General features: G+C 37.8%; 1 protein-coding gene across 4 annotated transcripts in view; it reads left to right on the top strand.

Annotated features, from left to right (window-relative positions):
- The window catches only part of RFWD3 (ring finger and WD repeat domain 3), a 38,697-nt gene that overhangs the window by 14,261 nt on the left and 5,742 nt on the right, over nt 1–18,694 (top strand). Inside the window, exons 4-11 of one of the 4 annotated variants that reach the window (XM_033127557.1) lie at nt 5,225–5,295; nt 7,858–8,049; nt 8,147–8,238; nt 13,187–13,301; nt 13,786–14,014; nt 14,582–14,732; nt 15,832–16,008; nt 17,647–17,861. In XM_033127557.1, coding sequence (XP_032983448.1) covers nt 5,225–5,295; nt 7,858–8,049; nt 8,147–8,238; nt 13,187–13,301; nt 13,786–14,014; nt 14,582–14,732; nt 15,832–16,008; nt 17,647–17,861 — 1,242 coding nt within the window. Of the gene's footprint in view, nt 1–5,221; nt 5,296–7,854; nt 8,050–8,146; nt 8,239–13,186; nt 13,302–13,785; nt 14,015–14,581; nt 14,733–15,831; nt 16,009–17,646; nt 17,862–18,694 lie in introns of all 4 variants that reach the window. The other 3 variants (XM_033127555.1, XM_033127556.1, XM_033127554.1) reach the window with 3 other exon arrangements.

Below are 18,694 nucleotides of genomic sequence, written 5' to 3'. Positions count from 1 at the left end.
TACAAAACAATAAAATTGGATTCATTCCAGTTTTATATAAACCAGGATATATTAAGTAGATCAGAGACCTAATGTAAAAAATGAAACCATTTTAGTATTAGAAGAGTACATGAGTGATAAAACCTAGTAGTTAGGAGTACTTCAAAATCTAGAAGCAATCCAAGAAAATTAGATTCAAACAAAAAAAAATTTTTTGTGACAGTAAGGCAGCAAAGATAACTTTGATTCCACTTACATAAAATGCCCAGACAAGGCAGATCTGTAGAGACAAATTTTAGGGCTGCTGGTGCATATGGGAAGTGATTCTAAATTGGCATGAGAAAATCTTTTTGGGGTGATAGAATTGTTTTAAAATTGGATGTGGTGGGGTTTTTACAGCTCTGTAAAATTTACTGTAAGTAAAAATTAGAACGATATCATGAAACAATCGGTTAAGTCCAGGACATAGGACATTTCATAGGACAAATGACCAGATTTCTCTAACAAATCAATGACAAAACAGATGAATTTTAATTTAGAACTTAATGTTCCTCAAAATAATCATTAAGAGAGTAAAATGGCAACCCACTGACTGGATAAGACATTCACAATACATTTATCTGAAAAAGAACTTATATCTAGGATATATAAATAATGTCTACAACCTAGAAGAAAAATGAGCAAAGATTGAAAGGTACTTCCAAAAAGACTTCATTAGTCATCAGGGGAGTGAATTAAAACCACAGTGTGGGCCAACATTACCATGATACCAAAACCAGCAAGGACATCACAAAAAAAGAAAATTATAGGCCAATATTTTTGATGAACTTAGATGCAAAAATCCTAAATAAAATACAAGCAAATCAAATATCATAGCACACTGAAAGGATCATACATCATGATCAAGTGGGATTCATTCCAGGCATGCAAGGATGATTCAGCATCTACAAATCAGTGTGATACACCACATTAACAAAAGAGAAAAATCATCACCTCAATAGATATATAATAAGCATTTGACAAGATACAACATCCATTTATGATAAAAACACTCAGTAAAATGGGTTTAGAAAGAAAGTACCTCAACATAAGAAAGGCAATATATGACATATCCTCAGCTATCATAATACTGAATGGCGAAAAACTGAAAGCTTTTCCTCTAAGATCAGGAATGAGACACTGTTATTCAATGTAGTACTGGAAATCCTAGCCAGAGCAGTTAGACAAGAAAAATGAAATTCATCCATATTGGGAAGGAAGAAATAAAATTGTCACTGTTTGCAGATGATGTGATCCTATATGTAGAAAACTTTAAAGACTCCAACAAAAAAACTGTTAGAAACAATAAACAGATACAGTAAAATTGCAGGATATAAAATCAATATACGGGGGTGGCCAGTTGATTAGAGTGTGAGCTCTAAACAACAGAGTTGCCGGTTCAATTCCCACATGGGCCAGTGAGCTGCGCCCTCCACAATTAGATTGAAGACGCTGAGCTGCCGGAGGGGCAGCCAGATGGCTCAGTTGGTTAGAGTGCAAGCTCTCAACAACAAGGTTGCCGGTTCAGTTCCCTACAACTAAAGATTGAAAACGGCACCTGGAGTTGGAGCTGAACTGAGCTGCGCCCTCCACAACTAGATTGAAGGACAATGACTTGGAACTGATGGGCCCTGGAAAAACATACTGTTCCCCAATGTTACCCAATTAAAAAAAAAAAAAATCAATATACAAAAATCTGTTGCATTTTTATATACTAACAACAGTATCACGAAGAGAAATGAAGAAAACAATCCTATTTACAATTGCAATAAAAAGAATAAAATACCTAGGAATAAACAAAGGAGGTGAAGGACCTATACACTGAAAACTAGACATTGTTGAAAGAAATTGAAGACACTAAGAAATCAAAGATTTTCTGTGTTCAATTGGAAAAAATTAACATCGTTAAAATATCCATATTATCTAAAGCAATCTACATATTTAATGCAATCCTTATCAATCCCAATAGCATATTTCTCAGAAATACAAAAAACAATCCTCAAATTTGTATGGAACCACAAAAGACCCTGAATAGCCAAAGTAATTGTAAGGAAAAAAGAACAAAGTATCACACATCCTAACTTCAAACTATACTACAAAGCTACAGTAATCAAAATAATATGTTATTGGTAGAAAAACTGACACAAAGACCAATGGAACAGAATTGAGAGCCCAGAAAAAAACCCACATGGACAACTAATTTTTGACAAAGGAGCCAAGAATATACAATGAAGAAAGGAAGATTTCTTTAATAAATGGTATTGGGAAAATTGGACAGTCACATGCAAAAGAATGAAACTAGATGGCTATCTTATACCATACACAAAAATTAACTCAAAATGAATTAAGGACTTGACTGTAAGACCTGAAACAATAAAATACATAGAAGAAAACAGACATAGAAGAAAATAGACTTACGGATCTTGGTCTCAGAGGGGTTTTTGTGAATTTGACTCCAAAGGCAAGGAAAACAAAAATAAATGAATGGAACTACCTCAATCTAAGAAGCTTCTGCACAGCAGAAGAATCCATCAACAAAACAAAAAGGCAACCAAGCAAATGGGAGAAGATATTTGCAAACAGTACCTCTGATAAGGGACTAATATCTAAAATATATAAAGAACTCACACAACTCAACAATAAAAACTCTGATTATGAAATGGGCAACCTAAATAGACATTTTTCCAAGGAAGACATACAGACGGCTAAAAGACATGAAAAGATGTGTAACATCACTAGTAATTAAGGAAATGCAAATCAAAACCACAATGAGATATCACTTGACACCTGTTAGAATGGCTGTTATCAAAAAGCTAAGAAATGAGGATGTGGAGAAAAAGGAACTTTGTACACGGTTGGTGGGAATGTAAATTAGTATAACCATATGGAAAAACAGTATGGAGGTTTCTCAAAATATTAAGAATAGAGCTATCATATGATCTACCAATTTTTCTTCTGGGTATTTACCTGAAAAATATGAAAACACTTATTCTTAAAGATATATGTACCCATATGTTCATTGCAGCATTATTTAAAATAGCCAAGACATGGAAACACACTAAGTGTCCACTGAAGGATAATTGGATAAAAAAGGTATGGTATATATACACATGGGATATTACTCAGCCATAAAAACAGATGAAATAATTGCCATTTGCAACTACATGGATGCATCTTGAGAGTATTATGCTAAGTGGAATAAGTCAGATGGAAAGGGGCAAAACTATGATTTCACTCGTGGAATATAAAACAAAAAGTAACAAAGAAACTAACAAAACAAACTCAAGATATAGACAACAGAATGGTGGTTACCAGAGAAGAAAGAGGGTGGGGGGAGTGTGAAGTTGGTAAAGGGTTACATCTATGGTAATGGAAGGAAACTAGACTTCTGGTAGGAAGTGCAAAATAGAGTACACAGATGTTGAATTAAAATCTTGCACACGAAAATTTTATAATGTTATAAACCAAAGTTACCCCAATAAATTTAACTTTAAAAAACCCTACAGTTTGGTGACGAATATGCATCCGCCACAACAGCTAAAAATTAGAAGCCTGAAAATAGGAAATATTGAAAAGAATATAACGCAACCAGACCTCTTATACACTGCTGGTGGGAGTATAAATTGGTACATTTTGGTAGTATCTTCACAAACTTATTATTTACAACCTATGGCTCAGCAATTCCACTTATGGTATAGAGCCAAAGAAATGAGTACATACTTGTATGTTTCATCAAAGACATGTACAATAATGTAACAGCATTATTTGTAATAGGAAAAAGCTGAAAACTACCGAAATACCCATCAGCAATAGAATGGATATATGATTGTTAATATATTTACAAAATAAAAAACCATCCAGCAGTGAAAATGAATGAACTCCACATATTACTGGTAGTATGAAAGAATCTTATAAACAATGTAGAACAAAAGTAGCAGACACAAAAAAATGGGTAACTCTGAGATGCCATTTATATACAAAAACAGGCAAAATTAGTCGATGGTGTTAGAATTTATTAAGGTGATTTACCTTTGGTGGGTGTGAGGTCACCTTCCCTCCCCCAAGATATAAGGAGGACATCAGGGTATAAGGGGCACTGTTGGGCTTGCTGATGTTTCTGGTTTATAGTACAGTTTGTGAAAATTCACTAAACTGAATACTGAGGATTCACTTTTCTATACATACATTACAATTCAATAAAAGTTTTTTTTTAATAACCAATTCGAAGGGGCTCCCATTAGCCTATGATGGGACAATTTGAGCCTCAAAAAGAAAAATGACTAAAAATGAAAACTCCCTTGACCATTAATGGAGGTTGTGAGAGGTTGGTGAAGACCCTGATCATCTAGGGGTCAGATAGACACCACCTGAACCCAGTATGAGCCTGCTGATGTGCTACAATCAGAACTGCACAACCTAATAAGTATCTTGCTGCCCTCTTCTTCCCAAAAAACAATTTAATCTACTGAAGCCTATAGACCTACCTGCCAGTTTATAGGAAATATAGGTGATAAAGCAAATAAGGAAGCAATAACACAAGCAATCAGCCATTCCAGGATGTAGGGCATTTAAAAGACAAATGACCAGATCTCCCCCAACAAATCAATGACGAGATAAAAACGAGTAAAGGAAAATTTTTATAGAATGGAAAAGACGTAACAGTCAAGCTCAATTTGGAGATTTTGTTTAGATTTTGATTGGAGTAAATCCACTATAAAGAGCAACTGTAGCACAATTGGGAAATTTTGAATATTAACTGGGTGCCTGGGTATTAGTATTAAAGGATTATTGTTAATTTTATGAGGTTAAAATAGTGTTTATATAAAAATAAATCCTTATAGTTAGTATGCAAAAGTTTTCACAAGTGAAATATTTTATGGTTTGTTACTAAGTATTCCAAAAGAAAACAATAGGAATGGGGTTTAGATGGAACAAGACTGGCAAAATACTATTTTTGAAATGGGGTGATGGATACCACCTGTGAGTTAATTATAGAGTTCTGTCTACTTTTGTGTATGTTTGAAAGTATCTAAAATGAAAAAAATAAACTCACTCATGCTACTTGGGGAAATTGTCATCCCTTTTACAACAGCACTACTGATTAGAAATGGTGAGTGAGTCAGGCTCTCCTGCTATTGTCTCATACCTGACTTAAGTCTTCTTTTGTATATTTCCTATCCTATCATTTCTGGAAACGACTTAGCAGAACAACCAGGAGGTATTTCAGCAGAGCAAGAAGTTATATGTATTGATGGAAGAGAGACCCCCCCCAAGCAGGTAATATGAACATTCTTTTAATTGAATGGTTTGGATTTTCATTTAAAAAGCAGGCTGCAGGCTGAAATGGAAAACTTGCAGGCTCTGTAGGTCCAGGTGTGGATCCTACCTGTTATTTGTGTGAAAGAAGTCATTTGTGTGACTTCTTTCTCTTAGTTTAAAAAGGGGAGGGAAGGGAGGAGATGTAAGGATAACTTGTCCTGCTTACCTAACAAGGGTAAGTATCAATTAAAATAGTAGATATGAACATGGTTTATGAATTATCTGGCAAAATATGATTGCTATGTGATTGTCATGTGGGGTCTCTGGTCCCGCTCCCCACATAAGAACACAGGATATGGTGAGGCCAAAAGGAACACCCACGGAGCCATAGGTAAGGGAGTCATGCCACTATAGTCTTGCTGGCGACTGGTTTGGAGACTCAGGAAGCAGGAGCCACACGATCTGCAACCTGCTGTCCGCTTCTCTGCCAACCAACCAACCTCACTTGCTAGCTGCAATCCGCCCTGCTAACTGCAACCTGCTCTTGCTAGCTCAGCCACCATCTTCTTGCTAGCCCCCATTTGCTGCTAGCTTAGCCACAGCAGTTATATTAGTGACCAAGGCTCACTGGTTACAGCTGACGGCCAACTAGCTACAGCTGATGGCCATCTGATCACAGTTGACGGCCATTTACTACTCGAGTGAACACCTTTCCCCATGAGGGCGAGAGCCTGGAAACTGCACTCTTGGCTCTGTCCCCACAGTGATAAACAATTTTTATTTTTAAAAATAACATATCATTGTCCTTTTCTTTTTTAACTGTCATTTTAAGTGTATTTTTTCAGGGCCCATCAGCTCCAAGTCAAGTAGTTTCAGTCTAGCTGTGGAGGGGCGCAGCTCACAGTGGCCCATGATCGAAGTGGCAACCTAGTTGTTAAGAGCACCGCGCTCTAACCAACTGAGCCAACCGGCCTCCCGCAACATACCATTGTCCTTAATATGAGTTATTTATATCAACTGTGGACTCCCCCAACCCAAAACATCATTGATTTACCTTTTGCATGTTTCTGTATGGTCTCCCCGTTTTTATTTCTTCCTTCTGGAAAAAAATTTTATGTACACGTAAGGTTATGTATATAAATGTCCTGTTTTTAAATTTACACAAAAGGGATTATATTATACCTTGTTCCTTTTTCTGACTTATACATCTTGGACGCTTTCTATTATCAGTACATGAAGTTGAACCTCATTTTTATTAATACTTTAATAATAGTGTTCCTTCATATAAATAAATTTTTAGTTAACTCTTCCCTTGTCATGTATACTATGTGTAGGGACGGAGTTCCAGAAAGCAGTTTCCAGGCTCTAGACCTCACATGGAAAGGTGCTGGCTCAGGTAGTAGATGGCCATCAGCTGTAAGCGGCTAGCCATTAGCCACTAATATGGCTACTGTGGCTACGCTAGCAAGCGCGGATTGTGGCTAGCAAGTGCGGTTAGCAAGTGGATTGTGGATCGTGTTGATCCTACTTCCTGTGTTTTGCCTGGCTGCCAGCGAGACTGGGGTGCAGGAAGGCCCATCATTAGGGTACTGGCGGATGTTTGCTTTTGTGTCTCCACCAGCGAGAATATAGTGGTATGACTCCCCAATCTATGGCTCCGTGGGTGTTCCTTTTTGGCCTCACCATGTCCTGCGTTCTTGTGTGGGGAGCCGGAGCTGAGTCCCTGCATTACACTATGGTCGTTCCCTTGTTCTTTCTTTTTTTCCTGATACAAATCCTGCTGTACTGAGTATCCTTATATAAGTTTCTTGGCAAATATTTGTGACTATATTCATCGTATATATTCCTTGCAGAGAAATTGCTGTGTCAACGGAAAGATATATTATGTATTTTTAGTTTTGCTAGGTAATGCCAAATTGCCCTCTGGAAAATTTTTGCCACTTTCTACTTGCAGCAACAATATGTAAGTGCCCATTTCTCCCCTACCCTCTACAGTGCTTGGTGTCATCAGACATCCCAATTTATACCACCTAATACGTGAAAAAAAGGGTATCTTACGTTAATTTTCATTTCTTGAATTATAAATGAACATTTCATTGACCATTTGTATTTTTTTGTAAACTGTTTATATCCTTTGTTTTCCTGGTATTTTTGTTTGATTCACATGAGCCAAGTATTTTATAGGTGCTTGAGATGATTATGAACCTAATTTTGGATGTATAACAAACCTGTTCCGTGTTGTTGGTTATCTAGATAACTACTAGGTTCTGTGGGGTTTTTTTTGTTTGTTTTTTTTGTTTTAGCTTTGTAAAGATAGGTCCTTTTCATCATTTGATTTAAAAAAAAAAATCCAAGAGTTTCTTAAGGTCAAAGGGTATTAATATTTTTATAACTTGTATTACATTTGACCAGATTGCATTCTATGAAGAATGACAAATGATTCATACATGTTGCAGTTTTTCTATAGTATTTTCAATTGGGTTTGTATTTTTGTGTGGTTTTGTTAATTTGATAGTTGTACATCCTCTTCAAGACTTATTTTGCATTTTCTCTTTGAATGTGTTCTGGTCCATCCAGCAGTCTTCCCAGAAGTCTAGCTCTCTTCTACCTTCAGCTTCTACAGATGAGGAAGAAGGGGATACTTGCACAATATGTTTAGAACAGTGGACCAATGCTGGGGATCACCGGCTCTCAGCATTACGCTGTGGGCACCTCTTTGGGTATAAGTGCATTTCTAAGTGGCTCAAAGGACAGGCACGAAAATGTCCTCAGGTAAGAACCATAGGTGGGGACAACTTATGCACAGTTAACATGTTAAGTCAGGAGGTTTCCTAGAACCATACTAATTGTGTCCTATTGGGCTCTTTAGTGCAACAAGAAAGCCAAGCACAGTGACATTGTTGTCCTTTATGCCCGAACCCTGAGAGCTTTGGACACTAGTGAACATGAGCACATGAAAAGGTAGGTAGAAAGAGTCTGCCTAGCTGGAATGTTCCCTTTTGGTTCCTTGTAGGCACGTCTACAAAAGGAGGTATGAGTCACTCTTAGTGTGATTCTGAAGCTTTACTTGGGCTTTGACTGGGGATCCTTAGGGATCACTGGCAATCTGTCTCACATTGTGACTTATAATAAACATCTGCTCATCTTCAGAAGGAGGTTTGCATTGTTTACTCTCCACACAGCATTAAAAATGAGGATCCAGGATAACAAGTAATTGTGATTTCAGCTAGCTCAATGAATGTAGGCCCTTGGACTATATATTCTTTATATTCTTTTTCAAGCCCTTCCAAAAAAATACATTCCCTGAGCTCCCAAGTGCCTTCTCAACCATAGGATAGGGGGAGCCTGCCTAAAAAATGAAGTCGATGCACAGGAAAACAGCTGGGAAGTGGCGGAAGACAGATTCCTGAACTTCGATTCGGCTATGCCTGATGTTAGACTCCAGTAGATTTCTCAGTTACAAAAGTCAGTACATTGGTTTTCAATTTTAATTTGCCAGTTTAAAGTTTCTACCCTTGTCGTCTAAGGAGTACTAACCAGTGTTGCCAAGAGACATAAAAAAACAGCAACAGGTAAACTCTGCCACTTGTTTCTTCTGTCACCTCTTGTAAGCCTCTGCTTTCAGAGCCTGAGTGTGTTGTGTGCTGATTGAAACAGGTAGGTTCAGAAGGAATGGAGCAGCTGTTTCTTCTGCAGGAGCACTTGGGCGTTCCCATGGAGTGGCAATCAGCTGTAAGAGTTAAGCCTTTGGTAACCTGACCTGGGAGATCAAGACCATGGTGTCTTAAGCTTTCCCGAAATCAAAAGCCATAGTGAAACCTACATCCCTACTGTGATACTTCACACCTGGCCTGGGCAGCAGACCCAAGCAGAAAGATACCCTGGAGTTTTTGTAGCCTGTCCAGATTCTTACCTAGGGATTACATTTACTGCCTGCCTCTGCAGCTAAATACCATGAACGCTGAATCTGAGATTCCTGTCTTAACTCTTTTTAGCCAATTCATGGCCATCTGAAACACTCTCCAAATCTTAGTCTCCTCTTCGCTAGGTTAGGCTTAGTGATACTACAAAAAAAAAGGTTCTGGCACATTCTATGTTGCCATTTTTGCTTATGGTGTTCCTATTCCTCAACCCTTCGCAACAGCACTCCACACAGAAGACACATAAATGAAGGTTTGCACATGTAGTGCAATGTAAGAAATTATCAGGATTTTGGAAGCCCAAGAACAATTGCTAATATTAATTAAAATATGTTTTAAGAACATTAAAGAATAAAAATACCCACCAATGAGACAGTGCAGGGGCGTGGATTCTCTAACACACTTCTGGTAAGAAAGTATACAGGCACAGCATTTAGAGAAGCCTTGAAGTATGCATCAACAGCCTTTAAATGTAATTCTACTTCAAGCATTTATTCTGAAGAAAAATTAAGGACGTGTGCAAATGAACCTTTTCATTTAGCATTGTTAATAATCCAAGCCAAGAGAGTTAATTGGTTGAGTAAACTCTGGCATATCTATATGATGAAACTACACATTTGTTAAAACTGGTATTGAAGTGCACATAGTACTGATAAAACTGATATTGAATAAAACTGATGTAAAATAATACTGATACTGAAGTGCACATGAAGTTGTCATGGGAAAGTACATTATTAGGGATTATATTTTTGTGAACTGGAAAAAAAGACTACAGATAGTCACTGAGGAGTGGGATTACAGATGATTTTAATGTTCTTTTTCTCATTTGCTCCAATAAATATTTATTTATAGCATTTTAAAATGGCAGTTGTGTGGAGGAGGAAATTTTATTGAAAAAGCAAAAATCTATAAGCGGGGCTGTTAATGGATGATTATATTTAAAATTTTGCTGATTACTATAATCAGTGTGCTCCCTAGCCTCTTTAGAAAATGTGAAAATTTTCAAAATGCCAATAAATACAGAAACTAATAAAATGAATGCCCCTGTACTTAATTTTATCAGATCTTAACATTTTGCCATATGTTTTGGCCTTAAAAAAGAAATCATAGATACAATAGAAGCTTACTTATGAACTAAATTCTCCTTAATGCCATCTCTACTCAGAGGATCTATATGTAAATCTTACATGGTATGATTTAGGAAGTTTTTACACTATATAAATGTTATTGATTATAATTTTCCTTCTGTAGCTTGATTTTTTGCTTTAATACATGTTTGGGGCACATGTCCTAGTTTATATATGTAACTCTATTCAATTTCTGTATACTAGTTCTCTAATTAGAATTCATCTATATGTATTTTGTATGGGTGGACCATGTAGTAAAGTGGTTTCCAGGTTTTGTTGATACTACATAAGCCATGCTGCAGGGAGATTTGTTTAGGTCTAGAAATGGAATTGCTTTATCATAAGTTACATGTAATTTCCACTTTACTAGATATTGTCAAATTGCCCTTCTAAGAAGCTATTCCCAGTCTATACTTCCACCAGCAACAGTGTAAAGTATTTCTCATTTTTTTCATACCCTCGCCCACTTTATATTATCAGACTTAATTTTTGCCAGTCTCATGGGGTGAAGTAGTATTTACTTAATTTGCATTTCCTCAATTAGTAGTGAGGTTGAACATACTCTTCTATGAATTGTGTTCATATCTTTTGCTCATTTATGTTGAGCAAAACATTGTTTCTCACTGATTATAGTTCTGTTTTCTTTATACTAATTCTTTGTTGGTTGTGTACATTGCAAATAATCCTCCCCTAGTCTAGCTTGTCTCTAACTTGTTTATGGAATCTTTTGTTGAAAGCAAGTTTTTAATTTTAACGCAATCATTTGTCAATCTCTTGTGTTTTTTGTCCCCACTGTTTCAAGGTCATAAAGACATTATCTTCTTCTAAAGGTCTTTAAAAGTTTTGCTTTTTACACACAGGGTTTTAATCCATCTAAAATCTAGTTTTGTGGATAACCACTTCTGACAGCATAATTATTAAACAGTATGTTCTTTCTGTATAAATTTTTATTGCTACCTCTATCCTAAATAAAGTTTCTGTATGTGAATGGACTACTCTTTTGTTCCATGATCTGGTTGTTCATTCTTGGCTCCAGTACTCCAGGTTACAATTTATTGTAGCTTTATAATATGTCCTCCTACCTTGTTCTTTAAAATTGACTTTGCTCTTCTTGGCACTTTGCTCTTCCATATTAATTTTAAAATTAGTTTGCTAAGTTCCATGAAAAACCCTTTGAGATCCTGACTGAAATTGCATTAAATTTTTAGAGTAACTTGAGATGCCATCTTCATGACTTTGAGTCTTTCCAGCCATGAATATTATTAATACCCTTCCAGTTACTCACTGTTTCCTTGTGTCTTTTGTGAGTTTACTTTACTTCATAAAGTTCTTACATGACTTGTAATTTTATTCCTAGGTTGCTATTGTTAGAATTGCTGTTGTGAATGAATTTTTTTCTGTTACATTTACTAAGCAATTACCTGGTGTATGGGAAATGTAATTCATCTCATTTTCTTGATCTTGATTCTAGCACCTTGCTGAACTCTAATAGTTTGCGTTCTCTTGAATTTTCCCTGAGATAAATAGGGCAGTTTTATCCCTTCCTTCCCAATTTTCATCTTTTTTTTTATATTTTTTTAAAAGATTTTATTGGGGAAGGGGAACAGGACTTTATTGGGGAACAGTGTTGTACTTCCAGGACTTTTTTCCAAGTCAAGTTGTCCTTTCAATCTTAGTTGTGGAGGGTGCCATTCAGCTTCAAGTTGTTGTCTTTTCAGTCTTAGTTGTGGAGGGCGCAGCTCAGCTCCAGGTCCAGTTGCCATTGCTAGTGCCGGGGGTGCAGCCCACCATCCCTTGCGCGAGTCGAGGAATTGAACTGGCAACCTTGTGGTTGAGAGCCTGCCCCCCAACCAACTGAGCAATCCGGGAGGCAGCTCAGCTCAAGGTGCCGTGTTCAATCTTAGTTGCAGGGGGCGGAGCCCACCATCCCTTGTGGGACTCGAGGAGTTGAACTGGCAACCTTGTGGTTGAGAGCCCACTGGCCTGTGTGGGAATCGAACCGGCAGCCTTCGTAGTTAGGAGCATAGAGCTCTAATAGCCTGAGCCACCGGGCCGGCCCCTATTACTTTTATTTTTGGTGAATGCTTATCCTGTATGCATTGTTCCTCTTTATGCTTATTCATACTTTTTAATTCTAATTGGTCTTTTGTTAGTATTTTCTTGGTATATACTTCTATCTTTTTAACTTCAGCTTGTTTTGTAGTATTGCTTGAGTATTTGATGAACAACTGATAGTGGGATGTTTTTTTGTTTGTTTGTTTTTTAAGATTTTATTGGGGAAGGGGAACAGTGTGTGTTTCCAGAACTTTATTGGGGAAGAGTGTTTTTTTTTCCAGGACCCATCAGCTCCAAGTTCTGTTGCCGTTTTCAATCTTAGGTGCAGGGGTCACAGCCCACCATCCCATGTGGGAATTGAACCGGCAACCTTGTTGTTAAGAGCATGCACTCTAACCAAATAAGCCATCCGGCCTCCCATCAACTGATAGTTTTTAATCCAACAGATAATCCTAGTCTTTTAACATGTCATTTTACTCTTTTATAATTTGTCCCTACCTCAAGCACGGAGCTTGGCTCTGATCTCTCACTTTGCATTTTTAGTCCCCATATCTTAAGGAGCTAAACTCCTGGCTTTCACTGCCTTTTTTAACAACAAAACCTGGTAGGCTTATAAGTTTAGCTCTGCATTTTACATTTCTGCATTGTTTCTGGACTTGAGAGATTTTTCTCTTGTTATATTTTATTCACTATCATGACATATTTACAGCAAAGTGTGTATCATAGCATGAACTTACTATGCCATCTTGATGGGAAGTCTTCTGTAGCCTTCCTAATCTCCACCTGTTGCTGGCTTTCCCCATCTAGTTCCTTACTAAAGGAGCAGACGCTGAGGAAGCAGGCTGAGTTAGAATCAGCACAGTGCCGGCTCCAACTTCAACTCCTCACTGATGAATGCACTAAGCTTCATAGTCGTGTCCAGGTAAGTTTACCCTTTCTAATCCAAAGAGCTTGGGATAGGAATTGAAAAGGAATCTAAATATTACTTAGGTTCATCTCAGATACAGACAGGATTTATCAAATTTTTCAGGATTTATGAACCTTTCTGACTAGGACATTTGTCCAAAGCTTGCATGCTTTATGAATACTACCACAATCTGTATTTTTAAAACATAAACCTGATAATTCAAAACTTGTTTAAGTCATTTCATCTCCCTGAATCTACCAATAAAATGAGGGTTTTAAACAAAATGACCATTAATGATTTTTCTAGCCTACTGTTTTATGATTCTATGCTCTCATTTCATTTGCTTGTTGAAACACTGAAAACTGCAGCAATTCTCTAGGATTCATGTTAACATTTTCATATAATGGGTAACAAATCTCTTTGTATTAGATCAAGGAGTTGTGCATAGGGGAATAAAACATGAAAAAGTTTTACTTTTACAAAATCTTTTTCGTTTTAGGACTTGCAAAAACTTATTCTGCAGCATCGGGATCAGATTTTACAGAAAGCCAGGAGCTCCCACATACGTTTCCTGAAGGGCCTGCCCTCCAGCCAGAGCCAGCACAAGTATCACTTCCAGAAGACCTTCACAGTGTCTCAGAGTGGAAACTGCCGAATCATGACATACTGTGATGCTCTGAGCTGCTTGGTGGTGTCACAGCCTTCTCCTCAGGCCTCTTTCCTTCCAGGTAAATAGTCCAGAGCCTCAGCTTTCATGTTTGTTATTGGACTCCTTTTATTTTCCTTCTCTCTTTTGGAAAATGCAGGACTCACTAGTGGGTGAACACTGTCGACAGCCCACCAAATCACCTTTCCTAGTCGGTTTCCTATTCATGCAGATACTTCAGGGTGTTGCAAACATGTCTTTACTGTCTGTTGACTTCATTCTGTAAATTTGAATCATAAACAGTATTACCCTTTTTTTTGTCTGGCTTCATTCAGCATAAGTTTTTTTGAGATTCATCCATATTCTTGTGTATATCAGTTTATTCTGTATTATTGCTGGGTAATATTTCATTGTATGTACATACAATAGCTTGTCATTTACCTGTTGATGGATATTTGAAGTAGAATATACTTTTTATCATAAATTTAACCCCAGGGGTTAAATTTATGATAAAAAGTATATTTAACTAGCTTTTTCCCAGGGACTTACATGTCAAGATAGGTGAACAAAGGAGCTAGTTGGAAAGGTAGTCTGCTTTGCCCTAAGTTGACTTTCAGTGACCTATCTCACTCTCTCTTATCTTTGGCAGGCTTTGGTGTTAAGATGTTGAGTACTGCCGACATGAAAAGCAGTCAGTACATTCCTATGCATAGCAAACAGATCCGCGGACTGGCTTTCAGCATTCGGTCCAGAGGCTTACTTCTCTCTGCTTCCCTAGACAACACTATTAAACTGACCAGGTGAGTGCTCTGGGGAAGAAATGGCGCACCTGGGCTGTTTATAGTGTTGAATAGCATGGAAATTCGTATCTGTGTGACGATAGCTTTAGCTGTTTTATTTTTTCCTTTTTTCTTTTTTTTTTTTTTTGTCTAAGGCATTGTCTTTTGAGATCTAGGTTCATTGAGTTTAAAATGCATTGCTTTTAAAAGTGGACACAGCAGGTTAAAAACAGTAGGTTTAGTATCCCGTTTCTTTAAAATTATATATGTTACACCATGGAGTCACCATACCAGCTTAAGACTGCTTGTTCCTGGTGTGTTACCTGGATCATTCTGCCTAATAAAAGTGCTCACCAGGAACTCATGCATTTTGGGTGCCATAATGACTTCTCTCATCAGTAACCCTCGATTACCACATTTTATCTTTCACGTGCTCTGAGCGCTGTGAACAAATCTGAGAGGGCTCTATACCTTATCTTTTAGAAAGTAGTTCCGATGAGATATCTGATCGTTGGCTTCCTGTTTAATTTCTGTAGCTAAATCTGAGGGACATCATGATAGTACTATCAGGCCTTATAAGTCTTTTGCCTTTTCAAGAATGTTTCAGCTTAATTTTGCCCCAAAACTCAAGGTACCATTATGTTTTATATGTATGTATATGCTATGACTTTTTTTCTCATAGTGTTTGAAAAAATAGAGGGGAAAAGTTAAATACCAAAGTGTTGTTAATGACTACCTTTGGATATTTGGATGATAATTTATTTTTATTTTCCTTATATTTGTAACACTAAACACGATTACCTGTGTAATAGGTAATTATGGAGAAGGTAATGGAGGTAGGGTGTGGGAATGTATAGTACTGTGGCTATGTCCCTTTAGCTTATTCTTTTACTTCCTTACAGCTCAGGAGAAAAAACCGTGTCCCCCCCAAAAAAAAAAAAAAAAATTTTGGAATTGAAAGGAGTTATCTGGGCAGTCCCTAGATGAAATTTGGAAATCCAAATAGTTTGGGTATATCGGTGTGTTCTTAAAAAGTCATCATTGAAATGACAGTCTTTACCTTTGTTATATATTTGATTTTCTTAATGCATAATTGTAAAAGTCTCTTGTAATTCTACAGTCTGGAAACAAATACTGTGGTCCAGACTTATAATGCTGGACGTGCTGTCTGGAGCTGCTGCTGGTGTCTTGATGAAACCAATTACATGTATGCTGGATTGGTCAATGGTTCAGTTCTGGTATATGACCTTCGAAATACAAGTTCTCATGTCCAGGAGTTAGCACCTCAGAAAGCCAGGTAGGGAGCCACTCAACTTTTTTCCTGTAGGTAACGTCCTTCTCTTGGACCATTGTATTAATACTCTCAAGAGTGTTTCACAGTTGGTCAGAATTCCTCACCGAGGGCAGTCTCTGAGTCCACTGATCTATTCTCTCTTCATAATCAGTAAGATCCTTAGATTTTGTGTTCGTGATATTTCACATGGTAGAAAGCCCTGGTTCACAGAGTCACTCATCACCCAACATGGCAAAATGAAGTCAAATCTGTGTTCAGAACCCAGCTCTACTATGTATGAGATGTGTGATCTTGGTCCTGGTTTTTTTTTGGCCTGTTGTGAGCTTCACCTGTCAAATATGGTTAGCATAGACTAGCATAGCCATATATCTAACACACAGGTAAAGAACAGTAAAGGATAGCCCTATAAAAAGATATTTAAAAACTTCCCTAATCCACAGCTAAACCAGTTTGGTCTAAAGATACTGTATTACTATGACTTATCATTTATAATCTAGTTATAGAGTTGGGAGGTTTGTGAAGTCAGCCCAAGTTCTGAGGGTGAGTGGCCACCAGCACTAGTGTGGCCCTTCAGAATGTATTGAGTACCATTTGGGCATACTACTCTCCAGAGGCATAAAGTTCTCAAAGGGAGAGTGGGGTCTGTGACCTGGGCCAAAATGAAAAGTGTCTTGAGAGAGAATTTCCATTTCTAATTCGAATATATATTAAAAGGGGGGCAGCAGGATGTAAATATAAAGATATCACTACCATAATAATTATTTACGGAAACCCCAGTTCAGCACTTTGGGATTTTCTTTTCATTTGGGTGGGGTAGAATCATGCTTCAGTCATGTGCTCCATGGGCCTGAAGGTGGTTGATGTAAACTTCTACAAATGTGAACTTTAAGCAAACAAGGTAATTGCCATTGATGTAGAGGGACCTACATAGAATAGACAATAAAATACAGCAAATAGCAAGGAAAGAATATTGGTATATACTGTTCATTTTTGTTTTGGTTTGCTTTGGTTAGATTTATTGTGACAGGGAAATGAAATAAAGCAGGCAGTGATTGCTTTGGTGACTTCAGTAGAAACAAATAAATAGGAACATAATCTGTAGGCTAATATTTCTGAGACAATTCTTGGATAGTCCTGGTCATATATTTGCAGAAAGAGATTTAGAAAATATCTAAAGAAGCAGTCCTGTTCCTGAATTAAAATGTATTTGCTCTAAGCTATATTTTAATTGAGGTGTCTGTCAACTACAGCTTAGAAGCTTTATTTTATTCAATGTGTAAGGTGCATTTCCTTCCTGACTTTTCTTATGCATGTGGCTAACCCCATTTCCAGAAGCTCACACCAATCAAGCTTTCTTGTCATTGTGATCTTGTACTATTTAATTTCTTAGTCCATTTTTTTCATTGCTTTTAGAGCATGTGGTGTTTCATCTGAAATTGGATGAAGAATATTATATGTATGCCCTTTTATTTCTATAGAGGGGGCTGGTAGTTTTTATCAGATGTCAGAGGATAGAGACTCACAGAAGGTTTTTAACCTCTCCTATAGAGGTCGGAAAGAATGCTTGAGGCATCCTGGTAATGGGGTCTGGAGCAGTCAAGTATTAGAACGGGAGGTATAGTATCCTTTCTTTCCCTTCAGATGCCCGCTGGTGTCTCTCTCATACATACCCAGAGCTGCCTCGACTGCATTTCCATATGGCGGAGTGTTGGCTGGAACCTTGGAGAATGCTTCCTTCTGGGAGCTAAAAATGGGCTTTTCTCATTGGCCTCATGTGCTTCCCATGGAGCCAGGGGGCTACATAGACTTTCAGACAGAGAGTACCACCCGACACTGTCTTGTGACCTACCGGCCTGGTAAGTGTTTGGATCCCCTCATGGGACCTCCTATGAATTGTTTGGGAGCAGATGGGTAGAGAAGAAAGGACAGTTTTCCCTACCGTTCAGTGGTGCTGGTATACCCCTCACAGACTAACAGCTCTTGTTACTACAGTGAGGATGATGGCCCCAAGTTTATTTACAGAGCCTGCCTCCTTGCTTCTCAGAACTCGGACAGGTTCTGCCAGGTACTCCCTTAGAGTAAATCAGCCACTTTAGGAGTCCCACTGACTTAAAGCAGTAATGGAATGAGAAGGCCTGCTCTTGAGGCCATTGAGTTATCCTCAGATCAGTTTCATGTCTTCTGCCTGCCCTTCACTTAAGAGAAAGGCCCAGATGAAGGCATCCATGTAGGGCCCACATTAGGGTATTAGCTGTTCCTTATTTAGGGCCAGTGAAGGTAAGTGGAGAGCAGATGTACAACTGTGGTTGTGTGGGCCTAGCCAGCTGAACTTCTCACTGCCTCCAGAACCATTTTTCTGTTGCTAATAGGAAGCTGTGTGTTTGCCTCTTAAGTACTCCCGATCAATGATCATTTGTCTATTTACTATCAGATCTATGGGTCTAAATCCTACAAACTATATTTCCTAGACTCCGTTTGTCTGTCAGCTTCCTATTAGTTTCTTTGAATCCAGGAGACTAATATGGGAGGATGAGAGAAGACAAGGTGACTGACAATAAACTGCTTAAATTCACAGGTTGTTCCAAACCTGAAAGGTATGAATCTAAATCCCTGATGAGCTGTACTGATGGTCAGGCAGATGTTTCGTCAGAGATAGTCATTGAAGTGCCCATACTTGTGCTAATTGTGG

This window comes from Rhinolophus ferrumequinum, chromosome 15 (genome assembly GCF_004115265.2).
Source record: "Rhinolophus ferrumequinum isolate MPI-CBG mRhiFer1 chromosome 15, mRhiFer1_v1.p, whole genome shotgun sequence".
Lineage (NCBI taxonomy): Eukaryota > Metazoa > Chordata > Mammalia > Chiroptera > Rhinolophidae > Rhinolophus > Rhinolophus ferrumequinum.
This window is presented reverse-complemented; position numbering and strand designations above follow the sequence as displayed.